This window comes from Scyliorhinus canicula, chromosome 10 (genome assembly GCF_902713615.1).
Source record: "Scyliorhinus canicula chromosome 10, sScyCan1.1, whole genome shotgun sequence".
Taxonomy (NCBI): Eukaryota; Metazoa; Chordata; class Chondrichthyes; order Carcharhiniformes; family Scyliorhinidae; genus Scyliorhinus; species Scyliorhinus canicula.
The window spans coordinates 117,146,339-117,168,112 of NC_052155.1; the positions used below are offsets into that span (position 1 = coordinate 117,146,339).

General features: G+C 46.2%; 2 protein-coding genes across 2 annotated transcripts in view; one reads left to right on the forward strand and one right to left on the reverse strand.

Annotated features, from left to right (window-relative positions):
- Window positions 1-21,774, reverse strand: part of jph1b (junctophilin 1b) — a 170,831-nt gene that overhangs the window by 51,920 nt on the left and 97,137 nt on the right.
- LOC119972885 (granzyme K-like) lies at window positions 15,121-18,402 on the forward strand. The gene is made up of 3 exons (XM_038810429.1): window positions 15,121-15,340; window positions 16,869-16,970; window positions 17,825-18,402. The coding sequence occupies exons 1-3, from the start codon at window positions 15,121-15,123 to the stop codon at window positions 18,400-18,402; spliced, it is 900 nt and encodes a 299-aa protein (XP_038666357.1).

Here is a 21,774-nt window from a genome sequence, read left to right on the forward strand (position 1 = left end):
CCTCCGACCTGGAGGTGCGATGCCCGTATCTGCAGCAAAAACTGCTAGATCTACACCGGATCCCTGCTAGCCCCCTGCAGGGCTAGGAATTTGTGGCCCTTTCACGCTAGTGAAACTCCAGTTTTGATGCTGGCGTGGGGACATAGTCCCAAAAATGGAGAATCCAGCCCAAAGTTTTTTAGATGATGCTTTTGTGAAAACAGCTATTTACTTACAGACATCAGTGAGAAAGGGGTGTCTGTTCTGCACTGCAGACTCTGGCTATTGGTGCACTCCCCTTCCGAAGGGAAATAGTCAGCCCACTGTGTGGTGGCTACACTATGTTCCGCCTCTTGGCTCGTATTTTACACAATTTCACTTAAAAGTCTGTATGGATCCCAGTTTGAGAACCATTGACATAGACACTTTGAAAAGTATCGTCACTAGAATATTTGCTGAATACGCAGAGACCAGCGCCCCATTCACACACCAAGATGCGCAAAATATATATTTCAAGTAAGATAATCCACCATAATGAAAGATAGCATGTCATGGGGCTGAACCTGCCAAATGGAGTCGGCACTATTTCTGGGTGCAGACCCCATTCTGAGGGGTAAGCAATCATGGGATGTGATTTTCCAGGAAATTGGCCCTATTGGCTGGAGGATGGGTTTGCCAGCCAATAAGGGGCAGTGGGTCTGGAAATAGGCTTCAAGTACAAGGTCAATTGAAAGGTATGATAGCAGACATTATTATGACAGTCGTATTGAAATGTTTTGTCAGGGAGAAGCAAGGAGCAGGAAAGGCAGAGGTCTGATACCTGTGGCGGGGTAACCAAGGTTTAGTGATGCTGCCCTCAGATGAAGCTGAAGGTCATTTGAGATAACTGTTCCCTGTGAATGGCAGAAGCCAGGCCAAGCAGGGCTATCTGGAGGTAGCAGAGCTAGAGACCAGATGCAATACTGTGAGGAAGACCTGGGTGCTGTGCCATAAGTTCACTGATCTTCTTAATTCTGCAAAGAAGGATATAGTTGGACACACAAATGACAGGTTTCCAGGCCTGTACTCATCAGCAAATACACCAGCTGTGCAGCCTGAGGGTGCACAGTGCTCCTAAAATGAAAATGTCTGAACAGGGTAATTACCGATCTGTGAGCAAAGTTCAAATCCCTAACGCACTGAGAAGCACTGATCAGTGCATCATCTCATTTAAATGTGCAGCCGGAATTGACGAGAGAGCCCAACATTGCCGTACCTCTCTCTCTCCCCTTTGCTCCTGCAGATGCACAGAGGTAGAGGAGTGTCTCAGCTCTTTTCCTTCCGAGACTGCGAGAGGTGTCTCTTGACGGAAGTATAGCATTTAGGAGGCCTTTAAAAGCAACAAACTGGAAGGATGTAGGACGTGAGCTTCAGATGTGGTGCTGAGACAGATCTGTCAACGGATGCTGGAGCGGAGATTACAGAATTGCGCGAGGAACCAGAGTCAGAGATTGGAACCTCAAGGATTTAGGGCTGGCGAAGGTTGCAGGGATGGGTGGGCCAGGCCCTGGAGGGACGTGGAAAGAATTTTGAATTTAATGGGATGAAATGGTTCAACAGCACCAAAATACAATTCACGAAATCTTCATCCTGTCTTAGCTCATGCCCAAATTTCCTTTCCATTGATGACACGCATCTGAAGCAACTTTCAATAGCAGGTTGCTGAAAAATGGTGGTTAGTGATGGAGAAAGGAACCACAGTGTACGTGTCAGGGTTATTTTCAAATACGAAGATCAGGCTATGGAATATACTCTCGGTGCCAAAGTGAAATTTTAACCAATGGCCTGTCCAAGGCTTGGAATATAATGAGATACAGACAACGAGAGTAGACAAGTTAGGGTTTTTTTTTCCATTTCCTGTGGGTCAGGAAGAGCAGGCATGTTCCTCTTGGCCACAGTAGGAAATGGTGGCCCCACCGAAGCCAGATCTTGCCCCTTGACCTTGATGACGATCCAAATGTCCAGGCTCCAAAATCACTTACATGGCTTCTGGGAACCTGTACCTCAAGTCCCTGCTGCTCCCCAAAATTTCACCAGGCTCAGCCAAGGTTATTGCAGCATGAGGCCTAGGAGTTAAAATTTGAAAGCTGTGTAAAACAGGCCTCATGCTCCGGAAAGTTGGATGGTTCCTGCGTGTTTCAATCCTCAGCTATAGTTTATTCTTTCATGGGTTGTGGGTATCGATGGCAAGGCCAGCATTTGTGGCCAATCGTTCACTGCCCTTGAACCAAGTGGTTTGCTGTGTCATTTCAGAGTTAAGAGTCAATCCACGTTACTGTGAGTCTGGACTCACATATAGGCCAGACCAGGTAAGGATAGTAGGTTTCCTTTCCTAAAGGAAATTGGTGAATCAGGTGAGTTTACAACATTAACCATTAGTTGACATGTCCACCATTATGGAGACCAGCATAATAATTCCAGGTTAATAAATCTGGAAAAAATCCATATTTAAATTCCATCAGCTGCTGTGGTGGGATTTGAACCTGTGTCCCTATTGCATTAGCCTGGGCTTCTGGATTATGACAATACTACTGTGTCACCATCTTCTCCTAAAATGTGTCCAATGTGGGCCTCAAGAGCCATGCCCTTGGGATGAAGTGTCTCATAATCTACCAACTGAGCTAACTGGGCTGTGCAACTTTGATAGGAGCTCAAATTGGGCCGACAGAATTGATCCACAAAGGTCGATGATGATGATGCTGCTATCATATGCCAGGACCAAATTTGTTTTTTATGGCGTTCTGTGCTACGCATGTTTACCATGATGTGTAAAGATTATGAATGAAAAAAACGAGGATGGTCAGGTTTAAACAAAATGGACAGCAACACTAAACTTGTTGAGTTTTCGCATGGTATATTAGCCCTAAATACATCTGAGTGTTCCTAACAGCTCTATCAGGTTATCTAACACTTATCTGACCTAGTATAGTTTGGATGTGATTACCAACTCAAGATTCTGAACATTTGTAACTGAAGACAGGCTTGGCAATCTTAGACAGTAAAAAAGAGCGTGTCTAAAGTTACTGAGGCAGTGCCGAAGGTAACACACCATCTTATACAGCTGGGATACAGTGGGATATTTTAACCCAGTCCCAAATGAATTTAGGTAGCATTTTATCATAGCTCTCAGCCATGTCCAATCTGCTTCCCCTGAAACGTTCCCTTTAGCCAAAACCTCCCTTGGAGGCCGTGCACAAGTAAGCCCCCTAATTTACGGCGCATGCACAGCCATGCCAAAATATTTACAGGGTCTGCACAATTAAACAAATCAGCCACACGTGAAATAATTGGAGGATATATTGTCCCCACGCTAAGAATTATTTTGTAACTACTGCCAACATATCACAATTTCTTTACAGGCGAGTTGGATTGGATTGGATTTTGTTTATTGTCACGTGTACCAAGGTACAGTGAAAAGTATTTTTCTGCGAGCAGCTCAACAAATCATTAATACATGAAACGAAAAGGAAATAAAAGAAAATACATAATAGGGCAACACAAGGTACACAATGTAACTACATAACACCAGCATCGGGTGTAGTGTTAATGAGGTCAGTCCATAAGAGGGTCGTTTAGGATTCTGGTAACAGCGGGTAAGAAGCTGTTTTTGAGTCTGTTTGTGCGTGTTCTCAGACTTTTGTATCTCCTGCCCGATTGAAGAAGTTGGAAAAATGAGTAAGCTGGGTGGGAGGGGTCTTTGATTATGCTGCCCACTTTGCCCAGGCAGCGGGAGGTGTAGATGGAGTCAATGGATGGGAGGCAGGTTCATGTGATGGACTGGGTTGTGTTCACGACTCTCACGACTCTGTGCTCATGAGTAATGAGTACCCTTTATTGATAATTAAGTTGGTATCAAATCATAGTCGAGAATGCCAATATAACCTCAACAAAATATTAAGAGGGAAAAGTAAAAGCATAAAACATATATTTCAGTATACCAGTCACTACACTTGTCCTGAAGTCCAAGCTGGCAATAATTTACACTGTAAATTATTTTACACAAGTAGCAAACTGTTCCAGAAAGTAAACAATTTTTCAGAAAAGCCTCCACAGGATTGTCTAAATTTTCTTCATCATGTTTTCAAACTTCAGCCACAAACGTGTGGTAAACACATCTCCACCTTTCCCCTTCTTGTCAAATGTATAAAATTGATATTCTGTGGAGATTTTCTAGCCATTTGAATCTTTCCTTTATCCATTACAAACTGTCACTTTCCACAGAAACTTGTTTGTATGAATCACTCTTCCCAATCCACTTGAACTCATTGTAATTTTTTTGTAATTCATTATAAACTCAACAAATATTGGACAAGAGTTTCTGCTTTGGGTGTAATTAGTGAGAAGGGGGGGGGGGGGGGGGGGGGGTTGGCTCAAATTTCCACACAAACTAATTTTCCTTTCACCAAATGAAGTATCTTTCATGAACCATTGTAATCTGGAAATATTTCAGAACAGAACTTTACAAAATCGGCATTGAAACCATTTATTGATATATTTAAGGTCAGTAATCTGATGCAATCTGATTAATGCGACTGATATTGGGTTTAAGACAAATAATAACATTTTTAACCAGTGTGTGAAGTCCACCATGTGTAAATAACTCAATTTTAAATAACTGAAAATGACTTCAAAAAATATACAAGATCTTTGCTAGTTATGTTGGCGTACAGTACGTTTCTTTCTAATTTAAAAAAAATTATATTCAAAAGCTTTAAAATATGTCTATTAATGTCCTCTGTTAGTTTGTTATTTACAGCACAGGAGGCCATTCAGCCCATCGTGTCTGCACCAGCTCCCCAAAGAGCAACTTAGCTAGTCCCATTCCTCAGCCCTACCTCCGTAGCCCTCTAAATTCATCACTTTCAAATATATATCCAGCCATCTTTGAAACCTCCTATGGAATCCACCTCCACCACCATTCCAAACCCCAACAACTATCTCACTCCTAGCTGACCATCTTAAAATTGTGACCCCAAGTCACTGACATACCGACCAGTGGAAACAGAATTTCCTTCTTTACCCCGTCAAGATTGTTCAGAATTTTGAACACCTCAATAAGATCGCCTCTTAATCTTCTCTGCTCCAAGGAGAACAAGCCCAATTTCTCCAATTTTTCCTTGTATCTAAAATTCCTCATGCCTGGTATTATTCTTGTAAATCTCCTCTGTAATCTCTCCAGGGCTTTAACATCCTTCCTTAAAGGTGCCCAGAACTGAACACAATACTTCAAATGTGGTCTGACCAATTATTTGTAGAGGTGTAGCATCACTTCCTTGCTTTTATACTCTATGCCTCTATTTATAAAGCCAAGGATCCGGGAAGCCTTCTGAACAACTGTTTCAACTTGCCTGGCCACCTTTAGAGAATTATGCACTTGAACCCCGAGGTCCCTCTGCCCCCCTCAAAGTTGTATCATTGAGCCTATATTGTCTCCCCATCTTTCTTCGACCAAAATACATTACCACACATTTTGCTGCATTAAAATTCATCTGCCAGATGTCTGCCCATTTGGCCAACTTGTCAATGCCCCTCTGAAGTCGCTCAACATCATCCTCACAAATCACTATTCTCCCTAGCTTAGTATCATCTGCAAATTTAGAGATTTTGCGCTCAACACCCACCTCTGTAGATCATTTATATAAATCAGAAAAAGCAAGGGTTCCAACACTGAGGCCTAGGAAAAACCACTTTCAACTCATTTCCAGCCTAAGAAATGCCCATCTATCCTACCCTCTGTTTCCTATCCCTGAGCCAACTTCTAATCCACAAGGACCCATTAATTCCAAACATTTTAAATTTGCTAACCATCCTGCCATGTGTCACTGTATCAAATGCTTTCTGAAATCCAAATATACAACATCCACGGCACTACCCTCATCTACTGTCTGTGTCACCGTGTCAAAAAATTCAATTAAATTTGTCAGTCATGACCTGCCCTTGACAAAGCCATGTTGGCTCTCTAGTATTAACCTATTTTTCTAAGTATATATTTATCTCATCCCGTATTATGGCGTCCATCAGTTATCTCACTTGTATCTAAAGCCAACATAATTTTAAAGCTTCTCTGAAGGTGTACAGAAGAGTACAATTAGCAGAATGGTTATTGAATCAAGGCTAGAATCCTTGAAACATGAAGGTTTTAAGGTTTTTTGCACAGTGCCAGCACTTTTGCACCAACATCATGGTGACTACAACTGAGGCCAAAAACAGCCAAAGCACCTCTCAAGGCCAGGGATACAGGAGTCCCTCTGCCCCTGTTTTAGTGGTGTCAGTATCACAGACTAATATCTATATTCAACCAAGATTTATAAGTGTGGCACCAGCTAAACTAGGCATGGCCTGCTGAAATAGTAGCCCTAATAATGAAAACTTTTAAATGGCAGTAAACTAAAGATAGGTCTTGAAGATTTCTAGTGACGGGGCTGTATCAATTTCTTTGACAGTTTGTTCCATTGTGGGATTATCCTTGGGAAGACAGATTTTTGATACACTGGGTGGAATTCTCCCAAGCCCCCACCAGTGGGTTTGACAGTGGATGGCTGTGTGTGGGGGATGTGGTGTGAGACCCAAAAATCAAATTCACGGTGAAATTACGGCAGGACCATTCACGCTAGTGCCCTCCATGATGGGTCGGAAAACCCTCTAGAAGCCGGCGTGAACCTCGCTTACATCCTGGCCATGGATGAAAACATAGCCCTCCACCATCCCCCGACGTCAGATCCCGGTTTGCTAACGGAACAACACTCTGCTGTGAAACATGTTCAAAACAATGTGGCGTACAGATATCGGGACTCATCTGAACAATGCCGGAGGCTGCCACTGTTATTCAGAATAGAGGCACCCCGCAAACCTGGAACATCGCAACGGTGGGTCAGGGATGCATCTGCTTCCATAAGGTCCACCTTCTTTCTTCAATAGTGGGTCAGCGATGCTGGATGCCTTTTCAATATGACTCCCAGACATGGCGGCGGACTATGCGCATGCTTCTGCAATTACATTATTAAGCTAATTGCCTTATTAAAGACAGATAATGGTTATTGGCTCAACCTCCAAAAGAGCATGAATGGACACATCTGAAACTGTTGCAGTGGGGAAACCGTAAGGAGCTTGTGTCTCTGCTGAGTTAGAAGCAGAATAAACTTGAAGGTAAAAGACAAGCTCCTGTGTTGTTCCTCCACTATATACTAACATTTGATATTCACATGCCCCACCACTAAATACAGCATGAAACACCAGGGTGCATAATTAATGAGGTTGGAGCCAGAAATTTGACTTATTGTGGGAAATATTCCATGTGCCTGTCCCCGCCACGACACTTAAGTTTTAAAATGTGAGAACCCACTATCTTGGAAACAAATGGCCTTTGTAGCTTGTGTCGAAAATTATCTCATGTTTTGTAATCGCCAGAGGGCACCAGGTACTTGTTTCTGTCAATTCCCAACAGCCCATTCCATATTTTATACTTTGCAGTAGTGATTCCCATTCCAAATCTTTGGTCAAGGATGTGACACTTGTGTATTTCCCATACTGATTTGTGCAGAATCATGCAACACATTTTTGGGTCTCCTCTAACTTATTTATATCTGTTGCCACATAAGGATCCCACGCACAACTTGCATACTGGACTGGACGAACAAATGTTTGGTAAGCTACGAGTCTGATTTTTTGTTGCAATACCTGCTGATCTTAACGCATGACTTCCTTAGCCAATTGTAGCTTCATTTCCTGAACAGCAGCTGGCAAAATGGATAGCTCATGCAGTGGTGTTTGGGAAATCACCAACAGCAGGAGACCCTTGGGGATGGTCGCCAGCAGACAGGGGCAGAGGATAGGCTGGAGACAGGGGAGCACTCCTGCTCCTCCTGGTCCATAAGGAGTGGAACAGAATCTTAATTTGCACTGTGGGAACCCAATTAAAATACTTTAACTAGGATTGATGCCCATGCCGTAAAAATAGCAGTAAGCGTGTGCATGTTGGATTGAGGTTGTGTTTCACGTATTAGACTTTTAAACCCAGACCCTTTCCTGGCTGTGATGGAGGATTGATAATTGGGGTCACTACCTTTGAGATCAGATGTTGTATGTTAAAGATCCCATGGCACTATTAAAAAAAAACAGGGGAGTTCTCCAATATCCTGAACAATGTGTGATGGTCCAACCAACACCTCAGGTCCAGATTATCTGGTCATTATATATGTGGGATTTTGCGGTGTGCAAACTGGCTGGCATGCTACCCTACATTATAAAAGTGATCATACCGTTAATTGGATGTGCTGTGGTATTGGGGATCCTGAGGACATGAAATACACCACAGGCCCTTTTGAATGAAGTCATAGACAAAACCATAAGATATGGGACCAGAATTAGGCCATTTGGCCCATCAAGTCTGCTCCGCCATGCCATCATGGTTGATACGTTTCTCATCCCATTCTCCTGCCTGTAATCCTATACCCTTATTAATCAATTATTTTCTCAGAAGACTGAGGAAATTTGGCATGTCAGCTGCGACCCTCACCAACTTCTACAGATGCACCATAGAAAGCATTCTTTCTGGATCACAGCTTGGTATGAAGCCTGCTCTACCCAAGACCGCAGGAAAATACAAAAGGTCGTGAATGTAGCCCAGTCCATCACGCAAACCAACCTCCCATCAATTGACTCTATCTATAATTCCCGCTGCCTCAGAAAGGCAGTCAGCATAATTAAGCACCCCACGCACCCCGGACATACTCTCTTCCACTTCCTTCCGTCAGGAAAAAGATACCAAAGTTTGAGGTCACGTACCAACCGACTCATGAACAGACCTTTGAATGGACCTACCTCGTATTAAGTTGATCTTTTCTCTACACCTTGCTATAACTGTAACATTATATTCTGCAGTCTCTCTTTCCTTCCTTATGTACGGTATGCATTGTTTGTACAGCATGGCAATACTTTTCACTGTATACTAATACATGTGACAATAATAAATCAAATTAAGAACCTATCTCTATCTGCCTCAAAGACACTCAGTGACTTGGCCTTCACAGCATTCTGCGGGAATGAGTTCCACAGATTCGCTACCCTCTTCTGAAGAAATTCCTCCTCATGTCAGTTTTAAAGCATCATCCCTTCAGTCTGAGGCGGTGCCTTCAGGTTCTAGTCTCCTCTAGCACTTCTTTCCTTAGATACGGGGCTCAAAACTGCTCACAATATTTCAAATGGGATCTGACTCGAGCCTTTTACAGTCTCAGCAATACATCCCTGCTCTTGTATTCTAGTCTTCTTGAAATGAATGCTAACATTGCATTTGCCTTCCTTACTGCCAACTGAACCTGCATGTTAACCTCCTGCATTTTAGATGCAGCCATATTCCTCTTTTGAGGGTGAGTGAGTGGGTTCCAAACCTTGGAATCTTGCCAGCAGGTCAATTTACAGTAGTGTGTGCAAGGTCCTCGGTCCTAGTTTGGTGATATGCCACAAATACAGACCAAACTGTCAAGAGCCTGGTGTTGTTAAGGCCCCTCCCTCAAATGTGAAAATTTAGCCTCTAAAGTGGAAAAATTGCAAATTTAAGATTCATCCCAGGTCATGAATTTATAATCTCTCATGTTTGATACTGATTTTGGTGAATAGGTGGGTGGGCGAATTTGGGATTAAATAATAAATGTTATGTGAAGTGTATTAAAACGTGTCGAACAACAGGAATTACTGAAACAGGTCAAAAAGTAAGAGGAATAAACAGATTATGTCAAAAAAAACAAACGTTCAAATATTTGAAGATAGCTTCAAAAGAATTGCTTTTAAAAAATCAAGTTTGCGTCTTTTCAAAGAGTGGATTCTAAGTACTGCATTGCCTTAAATGTGGAGCTGAATTTTTCTGAAGTATTTCTCTTCACAGTTAATCATAATATTATCCTCAGAGGAAGATTTATGCTCGAGAACGTTGTGAATAGCAGGCAACAAAAAGAAGTGAAATTTCAATGGTTGTGAACAAGAGAAAAAATATCTTACTACAGTCGATGTATTTAGTTGATAATCAGATCAGTTGAACCAACTTCAAATTAACTGCTAACTGTTGCAGAATTCTCTTCTGTAATATTTCCTTTTTTAGCTTGTTTAAATTCCCTTGTGTCTGTTTCCTCTTTCAGCCAGCATTTCAGGATGATATGAGTTTATGTCATTGCTCCTTTACTGCTATGTTGTAATTAGCAAACATGAGGTGTACTCCTGTTCAGACTAATCTGAACCTTCTGCCTGTCCAAGGTACAGAAGTGTTCAGATGTGAGGGACGATCCTTTGCTTCCACGTTCCAGGTGAAAGTTGCTCTGTCAGGGAGTGCAGGATGAGAAACTGGGCAGACTGCCCATGATTTGCAGGCTATTACAAATAATGGGATTGTGTTGGATTCCTTTCCTTTTACTGATAGAAACTGGCTTCTAGATTGCAATAGCAAATCTCTCTTCCATGCCGCTATTTGTATTTAAGAAGATGAAACAGACATCAAAACAGAGTTCAGGCTTGAACCTGGTGCTCCACTGAATTGTTTTTTGAATAGATCTATATGACGATACAGTGGGCTGGATTCTCCATTCGGGGAAATTATGCTCTCCTACCAGAGTTTAATCAGTCAGCCAGGGTACTGTCTCACCCAGTCTGAGTGTGGAAGGTTCGGCGAGACGGGGCTTTGTTGGGTAAGTCCATCGAGGGTGGCAATCCCTGCCGAGTGATTGAGGAAGTTACAGGCCATTATCCATATAAACAACCAAAATGGACATAAATTGAGCGAGAGCGAGAACAATAGCAGATAAAATCAGGACCGGAATCCAACCTGCATGAGGGCAGGAGGAGTGGCAGCATGTAAACTCAGGGCCGGAATCCAACCTGCATGAGGGTGGGAGGAGTGGCAGCAGATAAAATCAGGACTGGAATCCAACCAGCATGAGGGCGGGAGGAGTGGCAGCAGGTAAAATCAGAAAACTCTAGTGTCTTAAGGAGAATTTCCTTGATCTTACTGCCCGATGAAGGTGGGATTGATGGATCTGGTTCTGGGGAATGAGGTAGATCAAGTATCAATATGGGAACAGTGATCATAGTATCATGAAATTTATATTAGTTGTAGAAAAAGACAAGGAGCAATTGAGTGGAAAACTCCTTAATTGGAGGAGAACAATTTACAGTGGGTTGAGAACTGACCTGTCCTGCACAAACTGGGCAGAACCGTAATGGAACAAAGCATTCCCTTTAAAGAGGTGCTTGCTTGGGTACAGTCAAGGTACATTCCAACGAGAGGGAAAGGGAAGGCAACCATAGCCATAGCTCCCTGGATGATGGAAGAGATAGTGAGTGGGATGAAACAGAAAAAGGGTGCATATGATAGTTGTCAGATTGATAATACAAGTGAGATCCAAGTCAGTGGTTAGCACTGTTGCTTCACAGCGCCAGGGATCCGGGTTCGATTTCCAGCTTTGGTCAGTGTCTGTGCGGAGTCTGCACGTTCTTCCTGTGACAGCGTGGGTTTCATCCAGGTGCTCCTGTTTCCTACCACAAGTCCCGAAGACGTGCTTGTTAGGTGAATTGTACATTCTGAATTCTCCCTCTGTGTACCCGAACAGGTGCTGGAGTGTGGCAACGAGGGTATTTTCAGAATAACTTCATTGCAGTGTTAATGTATGCCTACTTGTGACAATAATAAAGATTAATATTATTATTAATTACAGAAAGCTCCTAGGGGCATTGAGAACGAAAATGAAGGAGGCAAATAGTGAGTATGAGAAGAGACTGGCAGCCAACATAAAAAGGAATCTAAAGGACTTCTACAGGCCTATAAATTAGTAAAAGGCTAATAAGAGGGGGATGGGACTGATTAGGAAACAAAAAGGAGATCAATACTTGAAGGCAGAGGGCCTGGCTGATGTACTAAACGAATACTTTGCATCAATTTCTACCAAAGATGTTGCAAAAGTCGTAATGAAGGAGAAAGTAACTGAGACACTGGATGGGCTAAAAATTGAAAAAGAAAAAGTTTGCCCGTATTTAAAGTTAATAAGTCACCAGGGCCAGATGGGATGTAAGGGGTGAAAATTGTGGTGGCGATGGTCAGAATGTTCCTGGGACTGGAGGTGTGTATGTGGGGGTGAGGCGAGTGGGGCAAGGTGTGGTAGTGACAGAGAACTGGAGGATTGCAATTATTACACCTTTGTTCAAAAGGACTGTAGTGTAAAGCCAGCAGGTTTAGTCTCAGTGATGGGAAAACTTTTTGAAATGATAATCTGACCCAGAATTAACAGCCGCCTGGCTAAGGGTGACTTAATTATAGAAAGCCAGCATGGATTTGTTAAAGGCAAATCATGTTTAATAAATTCCTTAAGTTTTTTTATAAAGAACATCCTGCAGCGATGTCCTGGAGCGGAAATGATTGACCTCTAACCACTACAACCATCTTCCTTTGTGCCAGGTACGTCTTCAACCAGGAAAGGTTCCCCCTCTGATTTCCATTGACTCCAGTTTTTCTCGGGCTCCTTAATGCCACTCGGTCAAATGCTGACTTGATGTTAAGAGCAGTCATTCTCACCTCACTTCTGCATTCAGCTCTTTTGCCCATGTTTGAACAAAGGCTGTAATGAGGTCAGGATCTGAGTGACCCTGGCGGAATCAAAACTGAGCATCTGTGAGCAGATTATTGCTGAGTAGCTGCCGCTTGATAGCACTATTGATGGCCCCTTCCAAGACTTTACAGATGATTGAGAGCATCAGAGAATTACTCTTCAGGCGATTTTTAATATTCTTTGAAGCGGTGATGTGCCCTGGTTTGCAGATTAATGTCTGCCTTATAAAATCATAATTACGTTAATTTGGGAGAGGAGAAAGTCTATAAATAGAAGTAAATTCAATTTCAAACAATGGAGAGAGGTCTGTGCAACACGTACATTGAATGTACTCCCTAGCTGTGACAATAAATAAGGAAAATAGATTCAGTTAAAGACAATTATCAGATATTTAGTTATTGAATGTGATAAGTAATTGCATTACATCTCAGAATCAAAGGCGGCTCTGGGAGAACTGGTGGTTAAGATGCTCAAAACCTTGAGATCATTAATCACCTGTAAAAAGGCTTGCATTTACTTTGATCACATATTGTGCCCCATTTCTACGTTACTTCCAAGAATCCTTCTTTTCAGACACCGAAATGTTTCCTTTCCAAGCCCAAGTCCATTGGTAGAAGTGGGAAGTTGGAGTGATTAACGTTGGGAGAGTGGTGCGGGGGAGCACATTGAATCATGCACTGCTCAGCTGACTGTTCACCTGACTAATAATACAACTGGGAGGATTATGTCACATTGCATGGTGGAGCGGGCAGAAAGCCGTATGCTGCCATCATATCTGGGCACCATATTTGAAAGACAACCAGGCAGCCAGTGATTCAGTGCATCAGAATTTCAGGGCACTTAAGATAGTCTCCAGAAAGCAATGTGCACTGGCCCCAAGGTTCAGTGATGCCTCTCTAGAGACTCTCCTCCAGGCAGTGGGGAGAGGGGTTTTGGGGGGGGGGGGGAAGGGGGGGTGAGATGGAAGATTTCCATGGGATGGGAGCGGGAGGCTCACGTGACTCACCATACGGCCTGGGAGGAGGTTGCCACGGTGACCAATAGTACAGAGGGGCTGAGGAGGAATGCCTGTCAATGCCGGAAACACATGAATGATTTGAACCGTTCTGCCAGGGTAAGTGAGGTCAATTACTCTCTACACTCATCCCACCATTTTCCGAATCTGTCATGGGATGTGAGTGTCAATGACATGGCTAGAGATGCTGCTCATCTCTACAAAAAGACCTTGATGAGGCACTGGGTGCTACCTCACTGCAGTCTATGTGGTCTGCTGGTAGGGTGACAACTGCTGGAAGGGACCCAGCCACACTGGAGGTACAGATATTGTGGGCTGAGGTGGGAACAGTAGAGGGCAAATTGCAGATGTTGATGTGGTACCTCTATTGTCTTTGCCCTCCCTGCTGCTAGAGATCGCGGTACTGGAGGAGCTGCTGAAGTAATCCTGGGGACTGGGAGCAGTGCATCTTTCACCTAGCACACGCAGCTGCCAATGGGTCGGTGTTAATGCTGCTGGTTGACTTGCCAATCAAGCAGCCTGCTTCATCTTGGATACTCTACAGTTTCCCGAGTGCTGTTGGAGCTATACTTGTCCAGGCAAGTGGACAGTTTTCCCTCAAACTCCTCACACATGCCTTGTACATGGTGGAGAAGCATTGGGGAGTCAAACTGTCACTTTGCAGCCACAGAACTAACAACATGCGACCTGCTCCTGCATCAGATGTGCTCACAATCCATCCATGTGTCTTTATGCAGGAAATTGGAGTGTACATGTGAGAGAGGAAGAAAATAGGAGGGGGCATGCCTGACTTCTGGCCCCTCACAATTTGACCAGCAGGCTGCTAAGCGGGCAGAGAAGGGTTGTGACCGAGCCTGTGCTGAGGCGACGTCGGCCTACCCCAAGCAACCAGTGAGAAAGCCTGCTCAATCTCTGTAAATTGGAGTCGGCAGGCATTGTGCAATATAGGAGGCAGCCTTGGCAGTCACTCATTCTCTCCTCTCTCCATCCCTGGTTGCCAGCAGGAAGAGAGTGAAGCCAGCCCCTGCACCTGAACTCAGCCCGAGCCCGCGAGAGACCATAGAAGACGATGAGGATGATTTCTCACCTATCCAGCTGCCATAGCATTCACCCTCACCCTCCACCAGCCCAGAGACACACACCTCATCGATGTAGTTTAGGCTCAGGATGGTCACCTCTGGTGGTCACCTCACAGACACGTGTCCACAGTAGGAGAAGACAGTGACAAAGTCCCCAGCACTCTGGGGACTGCTGGAGAAGAGGCCCCTGCTAACTCTGAGTCAGACGATGAGCCTCTGAGGGCAGTCATGGAAAAGACACTGCAATATCCAGGAGATGGAGGGGGCTAGTTTAGCACAGTGGGCTAAATAGTTGGCTCGAAAAGCAGACCAAGGCTTGCAGCGCGGGTTACATTCCCGTACCAGCCTCCCGAACAGGCGCCGGAATGTGGCGACTAGGGGCTTTTCGCAGTAACTTCATTTGAAGCCTACTTGTGACAATATGGGATTTTCAACATCAGAGATGTCAGAAGCCCTCAATGGAGTGGAACGCGAGGTGGAGGAGTCTGTCCTCATTCTCTCTGATGTAGTGGCTCCGACATGTGAGCACAATGAACTCTCCATGGCAAAGATTATGAACGCCATAGAGAACCTGGGCCAGCAGAATGCCCAGTGTCTGCTGGAGATGTGTTCAGACCTGCACTCCAATACTGGAGCTATGGGTGAGCTCTTGCAGTGGCTATGCAAGAGAGGACAGGCCAACTGCTCTCCCCAACAGGTACTCCTTCTCCTCAAAGTGTCAGGGAGGGGCCCTTGGGTACTCAAAAGGAGGAGGAGCATCAGGCAGAGACCCCTGGGGCTTCCACCCAGGACTCTCCAAGGGTCTCCATATGTTCTGAGTCCCCTTTACCTGTGATTCCATCAGCTCCAACTTCTGAGACTATTGTGGCTGCATCTCTCCATAGCAAGGGACCCACAGATGGCTGGGGCCTCCAGAGGACACCAGGCAAAGACTTCATATACAGCAGGGCATAGTAGTCAACAGGCGGCCTCCACCTCTGCTGCAGATATTGGGGAAGTACCTAAATGTAACGGTAGGGTAAGAAAAATTGAAAAGCAGGTTCACACTGGTGGATTTACACCTGCAGTCAACAAGGCCATTAGATCATGGCCACTGTCTCCCTTAAATAAACAAGCCAGTCTCTTCCCACTTGACCCCTCCAAACACAGGCCCTACAGAGTCTCATGCCCAGGCCGTCACAGCCTATCCTCTCGTGGCAGTCTGTCCATACCATGGCCCTAACAGACTGACCCCCATGGCTCCGGCAGTCAGTCCTCCCATGGCCCTGACAATCTATCCTCCCCATGGCCCTGGCAATCTATCCTCCCCATGGCCCAGACAATCTATCCTCCCCATGGCCCAGACAATCTATCCTCCCCATGGCCCTGACAATCTATCCTCCCCATGGCCCTGACAATCTATCCTCCCCATGGCCCTGACAGCCTGCCCTCCCCATGGCCCTGACAACCTGCCCTCCCCATGGCCCTGACAGCCTGCCCTCCCCATGGCCCTGACAGCCTGCCCTCCCCATGGCCCTGACAATCTATCCTCCCCATGGCCCTGACAGCCTGCCCTCCTCCCCATGACCCTGACAGCCTGCCCTCCCCATGGCCCTGACAGCCTGCCCTCCCCATGGCCCTGACAGCCTGCCCTCCCCATGGCCCTGACAGCCTGCCCTCCCCATGGCCCTGACAGCCTGCCCTCCCCATGGCCCTGACAGCCTGCCCTCCTCCCCATGGCCCTGACAGCCTGCCCTCCCCATGGCCCTGACAACCTGCCCTCCCCATGGCCCTGACAGCCTGCCCTCCCCATGGCCCTGACAGACTGTCCCCCCAGGGCTCCGGCAGTCAGTCTGACAGTCTGTCCGTGCCGTGACTCCGGCAGCCTGCCCTCCTGCAGGCCCAAGGGAATCTCTCTCACCCCCTCTTCCATTTACCTGCCTCAAAATCTCTTTCTCCTCAGCAAACTTGCCACCACTGTTGTTTGCTGCTCCTCCAATCACAGAAAGTTTCTGTCCCACATTTGCTGCTGATAGGCTCACTGACTTATACCTTCTGTGTAGGAGAAAGGCGTCAATTGAGATGAGTCACTCAGCACAGAATACCCAGAATATCCAACCAGGACCTGTTCTCATGACTACAGTAATTCAACTGATCAAATAGCTTTTCAACATTCTTTTTTTAATGCAGATCATGGTGTGGAAATTATTGGAGGCCATGTAGTTAAACCCCATTCAAAATCTTATATGGCATCTTTCCACATTTTTAACAATAAAAAGAACAGCTATGTACATAAGACCATAAGATCATGAGACAGAAGAAGAATTTGGCCACTCGGCCCATCGAGTCTGCTCCACCATTCAATCACAGCTGATATTTTTCTCATCCCCATTCCTTCTCCACATAACCCCTGATCCCCTTATTAATCAATAACCTATCGATCTCTGTCTTTTTTGAAAAAAATTTAGAGTACCCAATTCATTTTTCCCAATTAATGGGACAATTTAGCATGGTCAATCCACCTACCCTGCACATTTTTGGGTTGTGGGGGCGAAACCCACGCAAACACAGGGAGAATGTGCAAACTCCACACGGATAATGACCCAGAGCCGGGATCGAACCTGGGACCTCGGCACTGTGAGGCTGCAGGGCTAACTCACTGCGCCACCTTGCTGCCCTCTATCTCTGTCTTAAAGACACTCAGTGATTTGGCCTCCACAGCCTTCTGCAGCAAAGACTTTCACAGATTCACCACCCTCTGGCTGAAGAAATTCCTCCTCATCTCTGTTTTAAAGAATCGTCCCTTTACTCTGAGATTGTGTCCTCTGCTTCTAGTTTTTCCTACAAGTGGAAACAGGCTATCCAGACCTCACAGTAGCCTGTAAGTTTCAATAAGATACCCCCCCCCCCATCCTTTTAAACTCCAATGAGTATAGACCCAGAGTCCTCAACCGTTCCTCATACGACAAGTTCTTCATTCCAGGGATCATTCTTGTGAACCTCCTCGAGACCCTTTCCAAGGACAGCACATCCTTCCTTAGATACAGGGCTCACAATACTCCAAATGGGGTCTGACCAGAGCCTTATACAGCCTCAGAAGTACATCCCTGGTCTTATATTCTAGCCCCCTCGACATGAATGCTAACATAATTGCAGAGGAGCTTTGATCGGACGTAGATGGTTACTGACTGCAGCGCACTGTAAATCCAAAGGGTCTATTCGAGTGGTTCTTGAAGCTCATTCTCTTTCACGGAATGAGAAGAGTCAACAGAAACTTCCAGTAAAGGAACAACACCCCCACCCAGATTTCAACAAAGAAAACTCCAGAAAATTACATTATGCTGCTCATGCAAAGATCAACAAATATGTGAAACAGCTCAAACTACCTAAAGCTAAGCGTGCAGATGCGATACCTGGAACTCGCTGCACAGTGGCAGGATGGGGAGCAGCTGAACCAGCTTCAAAGTCTCCATCTGACACACTTGAAGAAGTGGACCTAACTTTCATAGATCGTGAAACATGCAACAGGAGTTACCATGGTAATCCTAAAATTACAGAGAACATGATCTGTGCTGGTGACTCAAATGGCAGCAAAGATGCTAACGCTGGTGATTCAGGTGGTCCTTTAATTTGCAAAGGTGTGTATGTACAAAGAGATTGTGGCATACCAACTGCCGAGCAGCCTGGGATTTACACCCTCGTATCAAAGAAATACCTTGACTAGATTGCAAAGATAACTCGCATTTAAATTTACAATATGACAGCTGCAGCATTGTACTGAGTGTTGAGTCTTACTGACACTCTGTTTTACTCCATAACTTGTTGAAGTCTTTCCTCAGAGAAGGACAATAATGCTTTAGTAAAATTGTACAAAGTTCTGTTATAAAATGAAATGAAAACCTGAACTGCAAAAACAAAAGCTCACACCGGTGAACAATCATTGGGCGCAATTCTCCAGCCTCATTACGCTCTCGTTCAAGTGAAACAAGACCGGTCAATAGCTGGAGAAGCCAAAAAAGAGGATCACGCCATATACACAACAGATTGCGATGCAATCGGTCAGCTCCCGTTGGCGAAATCGGGATCTTGCCATGCTACCACCACTTAAGCCCATTTCCTTCCAATTAATGAGAGCTACCCCAAATCAAACAATCTCCTGTCATTCAGGGGTCTCCCCAGCAAGTGGTTATGCTGGTGTATGCGATTAGTACTTCTTTTGAAAAATGTGAACCTGGCTGAAGGGCTTCTGTGGGGAACCGAGGAGGAGAGCAGCCATCTTTGCTCACAGGCAGAGTCCAAGCTTGCCACCCCAGTGCTCGGTGGGGTGTGGAGGACCTTCGGCTGGGGGTGGGGACCCTCCGCAGGGGTGGGCCGCCATGGGAGGGTACGCGGGGGGGGGGGCAACCCTCGGACGACCGCTCGCGGCACCACCCATTCCAACCCTTGGACCGTGTTTACCTGTTCCGGGGGCCACCCTTGTCCCTGCCTGTCTGTCCCACCGGCCACTCATAACCCCCGCCGACTGTCGAGGCCTCTGGCCACGTGACTGAAGGCTATTGCTGATAGGGAATTGGCAATTGTGCTCAAGTGAGCACTTCACACAACCCAGGTGGATTCCCGTGGGTGGGTGGGCCATGTAGCATCTGGATGTTATTGCCTAGCATCCCAATCACACCTTGATGCCTGGTCACTATGCTTGAACACTGCGGGTGGCAGCACCACACGCGCAGCAGCCAACATCCCAACACCCAGGGGATCGGACACAGCTCCAGGGACATGTTACAGCTGGAGGGTGGGTGGGTGGAGCCACGGGGAGAGGGAGATGCCTGCAGAGATGGCCCAAGCGTTTGGAGGTCAGCCCACATTGCAGAAATAAGTGGCATTATACTGGTTGTGCACAATGGCATTTATTGTGTGTGCCAATTCCCCACCTTCCGATGGTCCTGCCTCCTCCCCCAACCCCACCCCCAGCCCACTCACCCCCTACCTACCCCCCACCCCCTTCGCTCCCCCTCCTCCGGTGCCCTTAGTGATCCTCAATGTGCTTTGCCCTCCTAGATCTACGACTACATCTAGGTATGTCGCCAGGATGCACATCGGAGGGGTCAGAGGGGGAGGCAGCCAACTGCTTACCTCATCTACTAGCCTTCAATGCCCCTGGCGGGCGTCTTCTGGGAGCTCTGAAGCCGGGCTCACTTGTTGGAGACACAGTGAGGGCATAATTAGCCACACATATAGCTCACAGTGGTTGGGGGGAAGTTTAAAGGGAGAGGGGGTGAAGGAAGGGTTGGAGTTTGAAGGGGAAGGAGGGGTGACCTTGGTGTCTTCCAGGTTTAGGTCACTGACCTTCTTCCTGCACTGGAGGCCAGTCCTCTGGGTCAAACACCCGGCGTTCACAGCCGCCGACACCATCCCAGCAGCACTGCCTGCCCTATGGCTCACCATCCAGGACCCTCGGGGGAACAGGACTTCCCTCCTGGCCTCCACTGCATTTAGCAGCCTCCCCAGGTCAGCGTCCTCGAATCTTGGGGCCAGTATCCTTGGCACCATTGTTGCGCGCTGGCTAGGGTTGGCTGAGCAAGAGCTGCTTAAGTGCTGCTCGACCTTGTTAGCGGAGGGCTGGCGAGCGCAGTGCCGGAGAATCGGCTGGTGAACCTTAATTTGCGTTGAGAAGCCCATGATGCCTCATTAAGTGGACCAATTAACGTTAAGTAGCATTGCCGGCCTCGCTGAGCCGAGCAGCCGAAAGCTCGCGGTAATTCCCGCTTGCTCGCACACTTAGAAATCTTTCCGGATAATCGCACCCAATCTACATAATTATTGCACCTCAGTTAATAAAAGAATAATTTCACTTCATGAAGGTCTCCTAGGTTTTGTTGCTGCTACTTGTGTTAATAATAATAATAATTTTAATTATCTTTATTGTCACAAGTAGGCTTACATTAACACTGCAATGAAGTTACTATGAAGAGCCCTTAGTCGCCAAATTTCGGCGCTTGTTTGGGTACACTGAGGGGGAATTCAGTATGTCCAAATGACCTAACAGCATGTCTTTCGAGACTTGTGGGAGGAAACTGGAGTACCCGGAGGAAATCTGCGCAAACACAGGGAGAATGTGCAGACTCCGCACAGACAGTGACCCAAGCCGGGAATCAAAACTTATTATTGATTGTACACTCTACTCCACCCCCCCCACCCCACCCCCCACTAACCTCCGAGGGGCGGGGAGCAAGACTGAGTTTATGTACCTCTGAATGATACTTGCACATGGAGGCATCGCTCTTTGCCAAGCCTCAGGCAAGCCATGCGCGAGAAGCCTCCCACTCATACTATTTCCCTTCTCTCAACTGTCCTTTGGACCCGACAGAGACCTTTGCCATGTCAGGATGTATTATCAGTGTTCTTCTTCAGTTATCTAGTTGAGCGGACTTTCACCTCCATCCATTCAATGGCTCTCCTCCTTCCTGGCCTCTGTTGGATACTGAGGACTTCGACACCTTGATCTGCCTTAGGATGGTGCGCATCACTTTCAAAACTGTGTCCAACACACTCTACTTCCCTCCTGTAACCCATCCCCTCTCCACTATCACCATCCAGCTGCCTTATGTTACCTTCACCCTTGGTCACCCTTGAATCCCCTCCCATCACCATCGAGACCATCATTATTACCCTTCAAGTGTCTTCCTTCCCCACTGATCCCAAACTTGTCACAATCCCCACAACTACCCTGATCCTGCCCACTCCCAAAATCCATGTTAAACGTCTTACCCCCATGATCCCCCAGACGAGATCTATCCCCTCAGACACTACCGCATCCAATTGCTTCCTCTCAGTCACAGCGCCCTCTCTCACAACTTGGTTCACCCCTTCCTCCCAACATCTCCCCCCTCCCCCCAGGATTCCAGCATTGATACCAATGACCCACTCCCTTTGAACATTCTCCTCCTCCCACCGCTCCAACCCCAAATTCAAGGCTTCCTGGTTCCTCCCCTATCCTACACTGTGTTCTAGCCCCTCCACCCAATGTGTGTTCCAATATTCTCCTCCATCTAGAGTTTTCCAACAGCACCTGGTCATTCCCAAGGTGCTAGTCGTA